The sequence below is a fragment of the Belonocnema kinseyi genome, chromosome 6 (genome assembly GCF_010883055.1).
Source record: "Belonocnema kinseyi isolate 2016_QV_RU_SX_M_011 chromosome 6, B_treatae_v1, whole genome shotgun sequence".
Lineage (NCBI taxonomy): Eukaryota > Metazoa > Arthropoda > Insecta > Hymenoptera > Cynipidae > Belonocnema > Belonocnema kinseyi.
Genome location: NC_046662.1, coordinates 3,597,867 through 3,611,549, shown reverse-complemented (window position 1 = coordinate 3,611,549; position 13,683 = coordinate 3,597,867). Strand labels below are relative to the sequence as shown.

The window sequence follows — 13,683 nt, the reverse complement described above, 5'->3', positions numbered from 1 at the left end:
GTATAGAGCTCCAAGGAGATTATGTTGAAAAATAAAAAAAAATTTACCCAAAAAAAATTGTTTTTATACTTCATTCTAAGGACTTATTGAACCACCCTCGTACCTTACCAAATCCAGAATTAGGGTTGTTATATTTTTATTTCAAAACGTAAATATTTCCGAGGTAGACACCCCGGTTGAACCCATTTTATACTTGTGATTTACAGTCTGCAATGAAAATCACATCCATACATAAAACTGATTTGCGCTGCCCAAGTGCAAGGACACAGAACTGGAGTCGCATATAATAATTATTCCGACTTGCGGAACATTGCGCAAGAAGATAGGCCATCAAAAATTTCATAACGTTGCATGACACTTGCAAATAATTCGCACTCCTTCCCTCAAAATTCAAATTATAATATACAATTTGCCAAATTAGATATTCTAGAGTGAATAATTGGTCGCTGCTTCTTTGCTTGTATATAATTTTTCAATAATTAGAGAAATATAACAAATTAGAATCCGGTAGGAAGGTATTAATCGAAATTAATATAAATCATTTCGAAAATTGTTAAAAAGACATTGCCTTGGATGCAAAACTTTCATATTTGTCGACAAAGGCAAACATTTATTTTCAATCATGATGTTCATTCTAATCATCGTTTAATACAACAGAGAAAATAATTGCAAAATAAACGAATTTTTAAATAAAATTATGAATCTTCAACTGAAATTTTAAACTAAACAGATGATTTTTCAAATGAAATGATAAATATTTCACTGAAATTTTTAACGAAATAATTGAATTTTCAATCAAAGGAGTTAGATTTTTTAACTATATAGTTGAATTTTCAACTAAAAAAGAAAAAAAAACAGAGAATGGAATAATTACATATTTAGAACAACAAATGAATTTTCATCTTGACTGATGAATTTTTAAATAAAATAATAAATTTTCAAATGAAACAGTTGAAATTTCAACAAAATAATTTTTACTAAAAAATATAAATTATCAACCAAAACTGAAATAATTCAGTTTACAATCTAAAAATTAATGTACAACCAAAAAAATTAATTTTCAACTAAAATTATGGAATATTCAACTGGAATGTTATTTTCAGTTTACGATAAAAATTACTTTCACAACAAAAAAAAAGAAACAAATTTTCAATAAAATAGTTAAAATTTCGTGAAATAAATTCCTGCTGATCCAAAGAAAAAACATGTTTTCAATCAAAAAGCTCGAGTTTCAACAAAGGAGTTTATTTTTTACCAAGTAATTTTATTTCTAACCTAAAAGATGAATTTTCAACCACAAAGAAGAATTTTTAAACAATGTGATTTACATTCAAAGAAAAAAAATAATTTTCTACCAAAATAAGTCGATTTTCTATAAAAAAAAGAGTTGTTAAAAAATCAAAAAAATCTGTGAATTTCCAAAGAAATAAATAAATTTTCCATTAAAAAAAGAGAAGAAATTTACATCTAAATTGCAAAATTTTGAACTAGAAAAGATAATTTTTAATCGAAAATGGAATAGTTAAAATTTCAGTCGAAAAACTGATTATACCTATCAAGAAGATTAATTTTTAAGCAATTAGATTAATTTTCTACAAAAAAAAAGAAGAATTTTCCATAAATTGCATGAATTTTAGAAAAAATAAATTCATTTTTATATTAAAAATATAAATTTTCACCTAAATAGTTAAATTTTCATCCCAAAAATATAATATTAAAAAAAAAAAATAGAATAGTTAGACTTTTCGTTAAAAATTTAATTCTTAAAAATACCAAAATCGAATTTTCAGAAAAAAGTTCAATTTTCTACTGGAATAGTTCAATTTTTATTTAAAAAATTGATTTTCAACAAAGTAATTACATTTTTAAAAAGAGATCAATTTTTAATGTAAATTAGGAATCTACCAAGATAAATAATAATTTTTAACAAAAGAGTTTAATTTTCAACCAAGTAATTTTATTTCCAACCTAAAAGATAAATTTTGAACTAAAATAATAAATATTTAAGTGGAATACTTGAATTTTTAACCGAAAAGAACGGTTTTTTTCAACGAGGAGATTAATTGTCAAAGAAAAAGATCATTTTCTGTAACAAAACAAAAAAGGATTTTTTAACATAATATGCGAATTTTCAACAAAATAGTTGAATTTTCAATTAAAAAAGACAAATTTTCAGTCAAATTGTTGAATTTTTAACTAAAAAAGAGTAATTTTCATCCAATTAGATTAATTTTCTATAAAAAAGACCAATTTTCCACAAATAACATAATTTTTCAAAAAAAAAGTTTAATTTTTAAATAAAAAATATTGATTATCAGCCAAATAGTTGAATTTTCATCCAAAAAATATCAAATTTTGATTAAAAATAAAATAGCTTTATTTTTCATTAAAAATCTAATTCTTAACTAACTAAATTGGATTTTCAAAAAAATAGTTACATTTTCTATTGCAATAGTTCAATTTTTATTTGAAAAATTGATTTTTAACCAAGTAATTACATTTTTAAAAAGAGATACATTTTTTATGTAAATTAGGAATCTTCCAAGAAAAATAATAATTTTTAACAAAAGAGTTTATTTTTCAACCAAGTAATTTTATTTTCAAACTAAAAGATAAATTTTGAACTAAAATGATAAATATTTAAGTGGAATACTTGAATTTTTAACCGAAAAGAACGGTTTTTTTCAACGAGGAGATTAATTGTCAAAGAAAAAGATCATTTTCTATAACAAAACAAAAAAGGATTTTTAAACATAATATGCAAATTTTCAACAAAATAGTTGAATATTTAACTAGAAAAGAGCAATTTTTAACCAAATTGATAAATTTTCAACCAATAAGATTAATTTTCCACAAATTTCATGATTTTTCAAAAAATACTTCAATTTTTAAATACAAAATATTGATTTCTAACAAAATACTTCAATTTTCAACTAAAAAAAGATAAATTTTTTACCAAAAAGTAAATAAAAACACTTTCAGTTTGAGGCACTAATGTTCAGCCGACAAAATAAATTTTCAACTAAAATGATGGGATATTTAATAGGAATTGTTATTTACATTTTCATTTTAAAAAATATAAATTTTTTTTTAAATAAAAAAAATTTTTTGAACCGAAAAGCTCAATTTTCGAGCATGAAGATTAATTTCTACCAAATAATACTAATTTCCAACAAAATACTTTAATTTTCAACTAAAAAAAATTTTTTTTTACCAAAAATTAAAGAAAAACATTCTCAGTTTAAGTCACTAATGTTCAGCCGAAAAAAATAAATTTTCAACTAAAATGATGGAATATTTAATAGGAATTGTTATTTACATTTTCATTTTAAAAAATATTAATTTTTTTAAAAATAAAAAAAACTAATTTTGAACCAAAAAGCTCAATTTTCAACCATGAAGATTAATTTCTACCAAAAAATACTAATTTCCAACAAAATACTTCAATTTTAAACTGAAAAATGATAAATTGTATATCAAAAATTGAATCGTAAAATTTTCAATTAAAAAAAATTATGTTCAGCCACAGAGATGAATTTTCAATTAAAATGATTAATCTTTATTCGAAAAAATTAATTTTTCATTGAAGGGTTTAACTTTCAATCAAATAATTAAATGTTCATTCCAAAACAGATGAATTCTTAGCGAAAAATGTAGTAATTGATATTTCAAAAAAAAAATGTTAATTTTTTATCAAAAAAAAAAAAAGTTGAATTTAATAAAAAAAAGCGAATTAGAAAAAGAAATTGAATTGTATAATTTCCAAGTCGAAGAGCTAAAAATAAAACAATTTTGATTTAAGTTAGAGAATCATGAAACTATTGTGATTTTAGATTCAAATTTCGAAAAAAGGACAATGTCAAAACGTTAAAAATTTAATATTTTAAGACTCGAATTTTGGAAATTGGATCAGTTAAAATTCAGACGAATTAAAATTGTATACTTTATTAATGAACTGAATTATTTGAAATGAAAACTTTCAAAATAAATAGTAATCTTAAATGCGAAAAGTTAAAAGTGAAAAAAAAATTTTGTCCGAAACATTAAAACTTGAACGAACTTCGTTTAAAACAGAAAAAATATTAGCAAATATTGTGAATTATAACTTTTTTATACATGAATACTTAAAAATTTAAATTATTTGTAGTAAACTTAAATCACCTAGAAACTAATAACGTTTAAATCGCTAATTGTACTATTCAAAATTCAATTTTAATTGCTAAATTAAACGCTATGAAAGGAAAAAATACAAAATAGCGTATCAATTTTAGGCTTTCTTATTTGTAATATTTTTAAAAAATTTGTAACTCAATTTTTGAATTTGAAATTACTTATTTGTTTAGATTTTCAACTAAAAATCGGAAAATTTTAGATCTTACATTGAAACTTGAAAAGAAAAAATATTTGTAACCAAAAAATATCATATTTTCACCAAAAGACATGATTTTTTTAACTAAGAAAGATTTTTTATTAAAAAAAGAAAAATATTTTAACCAAATTCTTGAATTTTCTACCATAGTAATATAATTTTCAGCCAAAAAGTTGCATTTTTGCTCAAGAAAGATGAAATTTATAATTAAAATGACAAATTTTCGAACCAAACACGAATTTTTAACAAAATATTTGAAATATTAACCAGAAAAGATTTTTCAGTCAATAAGATTTTCAACCAAATAATAAAATTTGTAACCAAGAAATGATTGGAATTTTTGGAATACTTTTTTCAATTATGTATTAACTTGAATTAAGATGAATTCTAAATAAAAATTTAGTACCAAATCGTTGAATCTGCAAATAAATCGATAATATCGATTTACAATATTTAATTTTAATGCATACTTACTAATTTGATTGAAAATTTAAATTGATGAGTTACTATTAAATTACTTACCTAAGCAGTTCGCATTTTAATCTGCTGATACTTTTAACATCGAATATTTTATAAACGGAATAAAACAGTATTTCATATATAAAAATTAAAAACTTATTAATTTATTTTAAACAAAAAAAATGCCTTCAATATAAAAGATAGGTTTTTAACAAAATACTCATAGTTTATATTTTTAAATTTAAGAAATTTAAATTAGATTAAAATCCAAATTAAAAATCCCATTTAACGTCCAATAATTAATTATTTATATTTTGTTCAAAAAAGAATGAAAAATATAAAACAAAAGAAAAGAATTTTGAAACCAAAAAGATGCATTCCCAACAATTACAGATTTCTCATTCAAAAAAATAAACAAAAATTTATCTAAATTATTGAACCTTCAAACCAGAAGACAAATTTTCTTTACAAAAATTAAATTTTTAAACAAAAAATATGACTTTTCATTATTTTTCACCAAAAAAAGGCGGATTTTCAATTAAAAGATATAAATATTAAAAAAATGTAAATCTTACATTTTCTGGTAAAAAATGAACTTTAAACAAAGCAAAAAAAATTTTTCTTAAATAAACAGTTAAATTTTCAACCAGAGATAAGCCTTCAATTAAAAAATAAAATTTTTTTAATGTAGTTTAAATTTTACCCAAATAGTTGAATTTTCATTTAAAAAGATTAATTTTCAACTTAAAATATAAATCTTTAACAAAAAAAGTGATTTCTTAATAAAGTGATTCAACCAAATCTTTTTAAAAAAAATTACTTGAATACTCAAGCAAAGAAGAATGATTTTTCACCAAGAATTTGCATTTTCATGAAAAAAAAAAGAAATTTCTTCTGTAACAGATAAAGTTTTAAATTAAAAATATAAATTAAACAAAAAAAAATAGTTGAATTTTCTGTTAAAAAATATTTTAGTCGAGATTTCAAGATCAAACTATGAATTTTTAAACAAGAAATAATTTTCCACCACAAAAATTGAATTTACAATCCAAAAAATACGATGTTAAACAATTTGCAACGAAAACGGATGCCTTTTTAAGAAAATTATTAAATTTTTAACCGTTATTTCCCGGTTTTTCCCCCGGTTCACGAACGTTTTTCACGGTCAATTAAATTTAAAAATTGTACACTGAAGCAAAAAATGTTTCCATTGGAGGTCGTAAAAACTGATCTGCAAATGAAAGCACATAAAGTGGAACTGTTCAAAGTTTAACTTTTAAAATTAATGTTTAAAAGTTTTTTAATTTAAAAATTTTGCGTTCAAATGCTCAATAATTTACACGTATAAAAAAATGGAAGGTACTAAAATTTTTCAATAGAAATAAATATAAATCCAAGCTTTCGTTTTTAATTCTCTAAATTAAAAACTCAAACAGTGATCTTTAAAAATTTTCAAAATTATACCATTTTGAGGAATTTTAGGCTAGATAAAATTATAAATAAAAATTTTTTAACTGAACACTTCTTAAATTAGAAATTCTATTATTTTCATTTTAATTAGTTCAAAAATCCTTGAAATGCTTCAACACTTTATTTGAAAATCTTTAAAAACCTAAAATTTGTTTTAGATTTGTTGCAAATTTAAAATTATTTTTGATTCAATTTTTCCTAGAACTTTTAGAAAATCCTTCGAATTTTAGAAATTTCCTCAAAATTTTGATGCATAAACAACAATTAAACATTTATTATTTGTAGACAAATTTGAGGAGCTACTTTAAAAGCATAAAAACATTTTTTTAAGCTTCCTATGAAAATTAAAAATAATTTTTCCTTTTGAAAAATTGTTTACTTTTAAATATTTGGTCTCAATTTACTTTTCTTAAATAAAGAGTCAAATATTGCTTAATATTCAATAATTAATCATTTTCGTAATTCAAAAATGTAAAATTGAATGCATCAAAAATTGAATATTTGAAACTGAAACACAGTTGAAAATAGTTTATAAACTTGCAGTCACACGTTCACATTTTTTTAATGATAAAGAATTTTTAATTGAAACCGCTTAATTCTTAACGTTAAAATCTAAAAATTTCTAAATTTTGGAACTTATTTAAAATCGTTTTGTCAAATCAAAAATGGTTTTTGTCAAAAAAATTCAATTTCAAAGGCTTTTAATTTTCAATTGTTCAATTCTTTAAGAAAAAATTTAAAACTTTTTAAAATTAAAAATGTCAGCTTAAAAATAAAAATCTAAAATGGAAATGTTTGCAAGTAAAAATTTTGAATTTCGCATTGTAAGCAATATAAAAATTCAACTAATTATTTAAAAACTGTTGAAATCGAACTTTGCCGGAATTTTTTTTTTCCACAAACTTGTAAAATTCTCGGTCAAAATATAAATTCACATTCATTTCCCGGTTTTTTCCCGATCAATGAAATTTGAAAAATCGAACACTAAATCTAAAAATTGTTCCATTCAAAGTGATAAAAACTGAACTGTAAATGAAAGCACTTAAAATTAAACACTTAAATTTTAAACTTCGAAAATTTAAGTTTAAATGTTGTTTCATTTCAAAACGTTGTATTTAAATGCTCAATACTTTAAACACGTATAAAATAAAAGCTACCGACACTTTTCACCTGAAATTTTTTAAATTAAATTCAGTTAAATTACCATATTCAAAATTTGAAACTTTTATCAATTCTAGAGTTTAAAGATTCAGATTCAGTTCTAAAAATATAAATCCACGTTATCATTTTCAATGCTCTAAATTGAAGAATCGATCAATGAATTAAAAAATTTTCAATTTTATACCATTTTAAGAAATTTTAAATTCTAATTCCAGCTCGGAATTGATTAAATATTGAAAAATCCCCGTTTAATCAGGAAATTTTAATTTTTTAAATAAAAATTCCTTCTTCAAATCCAGAATTTTCATTCTTTTCGAAAATTTTTCATTTCAACTTATTGTAAGAATTAGAATTTTTCTGTAAAATTCCTTCCTCAAATTCATCATTAAAGTTTTTTCGAAAATATCCCGTTTCAACATAAAATTAAAATTCATTCTTTTAAAAAATTTCCTGTTTCAGCTCGGAATTTATTTGAATTTTTAAATTCTCTCCTCGAAAAAGAATTATAATTCTTTTGGATAAATACCAGTTTCAACTCAGAATAAACATTCCCGGTCCCGAGTCAAAATTATTATTCTGGTTAAATTCCTAGTTCCAACAATAAATTTGCAAAAAATTGAAAATTCCCTGTTCAAGTTAAAAGTTGAATGATTTTTATTTGAAATAGTTTTAAACTCCTTAAATGCTTCGAAACTTTATTTCAAAATATTAGAACATCTACATGTTGCTTTACATTTTTCCAAAATAATGTTTTTTTTTTTTAATTCTGCCAAATTAAAAAAATTTTCTTAAAACCATTTTAAACATTCTCTTAAACTTGGTTTATTAAAATAAAAAATGATTTTAAATTTTCCTATGAAATGGTCTTTCTTCTTTTGAAGTCTGTCAAAATTCTTAGAAAGCTTCCTAATTTTTTTTACGAACTTTGCCAAAATCTTTATTTTATTTTAAATTGAACATTGTGCTATTTGCACCGAAATTTTGGTACGAATAGTTGAATTTTTTCGGTACAAATAGACAATTCGTTGAAATTATTTGAAATTTTAAAGTAATTTTGAATTTTTTCAAATCTTCTAAATATCTCTTCAACTTACTCGATCTTCTTTTTTTTAATAATAACAGATGTTCAATTATTATTTATACATCAAAGTTCAACAATTTGCCTTACAAATTAAATTTGATTAAATAGAACAATTAAAATTGTAAAGTTCAAAGTTTAGATTGATTTTTTGTTTAGTTTTGAATATTTAGTTTATAGTTAATGATTTTAAACTAACAGTCAGGTATTTATAAATATTAAGTACTAATTGTTCTTTTTCTTAATTAAATCATTTCAAATTGTATGTTTTAAAAAAGGAATATTTGAGAATAAAATTATATTTGAAATTGAATAAAAGCCTTTAATTATAAATACATTATTTTGAAGTTATTTAACATTCTGAAATTGTGAACTGATTGCAAATCGTCTTGAACAATCAATTATTATTTACTTCTTAAATCTTAAAGTACAATTCAATTTAAGAAATCATTTATTAATTTATATTCACAGTTCATCAACTGAAAATGTTTTTTTGATCAAAAATCTTCTGCTTTAAGCGCTTCTAAATTTTAATTGTATAAGTCTTTAAAACTACATTTTAAAATTCTGTCAATTGAAATGCATGCTTAAAAAATAAAAAATCTAAAATGGAAAATTTTTAAAGCGTAAGACTTTCAAAGTACGCATTCTTAACTGAATGATATCATAATTGAAAAAAAATTTAACTAATTATTTAAAAAATGGTTATAACCAGAGTTGAAAGGATTTTTTTCTACAAATTTATAAAATTCCCGGTCAAAAAATAAATTCACTCCCATTTTCACAATTTCAAATTACAGCATTTTTAATATACTTTCAAATTGGAAACTTTCAAGAACTTAAAAAGAGCGCGAATTAGGAAATCTCCCGGTGTAATGTTTCTCTCCCGGTTTACTCCCGATTCTCCCGGTTTACTCCCGATTCTCCCGATCTATGAATCGGGCGAGGAAACATGTATGAAAAGTATGTTGGAAAGTAATCAGAGCTAAAGAAAAATCCTACCAAAAAGAAAAAGATGATACAGATTATTTGAGTATATTAAAAAATTACTTAAAGTCTATATGCATTAAAAAACGACACTGCTTTGCAACAAAACAAACAAAAAAAACTTTAAAAATTCGGCGATTTTTGAATTAATTTAAATATCATTTCAATTTACACCTTCTTACCGGGAGGATATCAAAAGATTCATGATTAAAAATGAACAAATTAAACTAACCATTTACATTGACAAGCGATGGCCCAAACATGTAATGACCAGGGTACATGTACTGTGGCGCCAAAGGTTGCATCACGTGAGGTATGTGCATTGGCTGAACGAGAGTCGGCTCCAAGTACGGGCCATTGAATCCATCCTGAACTTGGTTGTCGGAAAGTTCTTCAGTAGCAACTTCTTCAGTCTGTTCTAGTGTATCCTCCTCACCAGCCACACTTCCGCTGCAACTTGCACTTCCGGCACAGCTTTCGTTCCCATCCCCGTTACCGTTCATAGTCGAGTTATCTCCTGTCACTATCGTTCCTTCTGCGTCTACCATTTGGGCGCAATCCATATTTTGCGTCGTCTAAAACAAACATTATCCCTTCTATAAACCTAAATTACAATAAGAAGTCGCCATCCCTTTGTTTGGCTAGGGTAGCAACAATTCTCGGTGTCTGAACAGAGACTGGAATTTTAAAAAAAGTGGAGAAGAAATTTGAGTTTGATAAGGTTTTTGTGGCAGATACCTGGTAGTCCGTGTAGCAGTACTGCTGGCCTGAAAGTTTCGGAACAAAGGCAGGATTGACCCACTCAATGGGTCTGAGTGGTACCGGACCACAAGAGACCGCTGCCAAACAGTTTGGCTCAACTTGTTCGGGCATTGGTGGTCCTACCAGCATCACAGGATACTCGTAGTAATAACCAGTTGCATGATCGTAAAACGTACCATAGCCTAATTGGGCCGCTGGTTCCACATTACCGCTGTCCAGCAGCTGCTGATCCTCGGTCATCTCACTACCATCTAGAAAGTTTCATTTTTTTTTTTTTTAATATTATACCCTGACAAATCACTTTCCACGTACTCAAAACTTGGACATTTGTTTATTTATGCAGTTTAAAAATAAAATAGAAAATTGAATTAGACCAGTTTCAACTCCTAAAGCCTCCAGATATAAACGATGGTCATTGCCTCATTACTATGACAAACTATAGTAGATGAGAAAGCTCGGAAGATTCTTGGAAATTACGATTAACCAGGATTAACTATTATATAATTAAAATCGACTGTATTGATTTTAGTATGTAAAAAAATTCTTTATTTATAGTATATTACACCACAAGGAGGGTTAGACGAACATTGAGCTCCACGTGGGTATCTGTCTCTGAATATGAGTGATGTACGATACTTTATTCGAAATCAGCATGTTATGAGACGTGGCAGTCATTTTCTTGGCTGTGATTGGTAATCTCTTGTGGCGCGAAATTTAAAAATGATTCGGTATGAACTAGAGATACATTGTGCGTTATTCGGTGGCCTTTTGTGGAACTAGTCTCGAAAAAATATTTTTATTTCGTGAATGAAAAATGGTAAAAAGCGTTGAAATATTATATGACACTATTTTCAGTGATTTTCGACTCACCCCGCCCTATTATGACAATTTATCAACCTCTTATTTTTAAATAGGAAATTTAAATGAAAATGTAAGATAACCGTCAACCGAACAGTGACTAATAAGATTAAACTAGTTGATACTAGCATGAGAATACTTTTTATTAAATTCTTTGAACAATTTTTTTCTTCATTTGGGAACATTGTTTAGTATGTTTCCTGATGATTAATTTGAAAAAGTAACTTCCCATTTACTTCGTTTGTTGTCGCTTGAATGGGAACTGAATGATTAAAACCCAAAAAGAAAATAAAAATATTTTTGGTAAAAAGTAAATTTTTTTTTTTAGTTGCAAAACCACCACTATATTTTTTGGTTCAAAATTCATGTCGTTTCATTAAAAAGTTGACTATTTAGTTGAAAATTTAATTGCTCTGTTGAAAATGCAAATATTTTGTTGAAAATTTGTTCCATTTTAGAGTTTTCAACTGAAAATTTAACCATACCATTTGTCGTTTAAAACTGATCTTTTTTAGTTAAATACTTAACGAACTGTTTGAAAATTCATCTTTTTAAATAAAAAAATTCCAGTTTTTGGTTGAAAATTTATGTATTTTGTTGATAAATCGTCTTTTATGGTAAAAACCAATCCTTTTTTATTAAAAGATCAAATATGTTTGAATATTGAAATTTTTTCTTGAAAATTCATTTTTTTAAGATTCATCATTTTAGTTCAAATTCATCTCTTTGGCGGAGAATTAATTTTTTTTCCTGAAAATGTAAATATTCCGTTTTTGGTTTAAGATGGATATTTTTAATTAAAAATTTATCTTTTCTGGTTGATAATTCATGTACATTATTGAAAATTCGTTTTACTCCTGTAGAAAATGAAACTTTTTGCTTAAAAAATCAACTTTTAAGTTAAAAATTCGACTATTTAATTGAATGTTGTCCTTTATACTTGGAAATTTATTAATTTGTTAGGATTGATCATTTCAATTGAAATACATCTCTTTAGTTAAAACTTTTAATATTTATCTGAAAATTATTATTTTTTTTAGAATTGATATAGAAAGTTAATTTAAAAATGAATCACTTTTGGCTGAGGATTCAATTATTTTCTTTAAAATAACTATTTTTTAAAAAAATTGAAATATTGGCTTAAAAATTAAAATATTTATTTCATAATGCAACTATTTTGTTGGAATTTTGTTGTTATAAAAATTCACTTTTATAATCTCAAAATTAAAATATTCCATTTTTTGTTGAAAACTGATCCTTTTTAGATGAAAATTCATCTATTTTATTGAAAATTCGTCTAGTTGGGAAAAAATAATCTTGTTTGTTATAAACTTATCATTTTGGTTGAGGATTCAACTATTTTTTTGGAAAATTGAACTATTGGGTTAAAAATTAAACTATTTGCTTGGACACTTAATTATTGTGTTGGATTTATTTCTTTCTTTGTTGTAAAAATTCATTTATTTAATTGAAAATTCCTCTATTTGAGGAAAAAAAAATCTTTTTTCTTGAAAACTTACCATTTTGGTTGAAGACTAGGTTTTAAACTGAAAATTTAAGGATTTCGTTTTTGATTAAAAATGTATTTTTTTAGTTGAAAATTAATCTTCTTTTTTGAAAATTGATCTAATTGGTTAGGTATTCAACTATTTTCTTAAAAATTCGATTCTTTTTTAGAAAATTATTATTAATTCTTTTTTTTTTTGTAATTCAAATTTTTGGTAGAAAAATTATTTTCTTGAAAAGTCGTCAATTGGGGTAGAGAATTAATCTTATTTGTTTGAAATCTTATCAGTTTCTTTGAGCATTCACCTTTTTTTTTTTACAAAATTTGGGTTTCCTCTTCTTGAAATTTAGTGTTTTAAACTGAGCATTCAACAAATTCATTTTTTAGTTGAAAACTGATCTTTTTTACATGAAAATTCAACTATATTGTGGAAAATTAATGTATTTTCTTTAAAAAATCGTCCATTTTGATAGAAAATTAATCTGGTTTGTTGTAAATGTATAATTTTTATTAAGGATACAACCATTTTTCTACAAATTTATTTTTTAAACTGAAAACTTAACGGGGGGTTTTTTTTTTTGGTAAAAAATTGATCTTAACTATGATACAATTAAAATCGACTGTATTGATTTTAGTATAAAAAAAATTCTTAATTGATAGTATATTACACCACAAGGAGGGTTAGACGAACATTGAGCTCCACGTGGGTATCTGTCTCAGAATATGAGTGATGTACGATATTTTATTCGAAATCAGCATATTATGAGACGTGGCAGTCATTTGCTTCACTGTGATTGGTAATCTTTTGTGGCGCGAAATTTAAAAATGATTCGGTATGAACTAGAGATACATTGTGCGTTATTCGGTGGCCTTTTGTGGAACTAGTAATCTAACTCTCACTTTTCAGGAGGCGTTATAGGCTCATAACATGGTGGTAACATATCAAACAGAACCTATTTCTTTGAAAACTCATCTTTCTTGATTGAAAATTAACTTTCTTGATGAAAATTCTTCATTTTCGATTTAGAAGTG

The 13,683-nt window shown here is 24.3% G+C and overlaps 1 protein-coding gene across 1 annotated transcript in view; it reads right to left on the bottom strand.

The window, feature by feature from the left end:
- Nucleotides 1–13,431, bottom strand: part of LOC117174509 — a 35,032-nt gene extending 21,601 nt beyond the window's left edge. Inside the window, exons 1-4 of the mRNA XM_033363692.1 lie at nucleotides 13,343–13,431; nucleotides 10,873–10,898; nucleotides 10,263–10,537; nucleotides 9,757–10,099 (exon numbers count right to left, since the gene is read on the bottom strand). Of these exons, the coding sequence (XP_033219583.1) occupies nucleotides 9,757–10,099; nucleotides 10,263–10,537; nucleotides 10,873–10,898; nucleotides 13,343–13,431 (733 nt within the window). The remainder of the gene's footprint in view (nucleotides 1–9,756; nucleotides 10,100–10,262; nucleotides 10,538–10,872; nucleotides 10,899–13,342) is intronic.
- Between the last annotated feature and the right edge of the window lie 252 nt (nucleotides 13,432–13,683).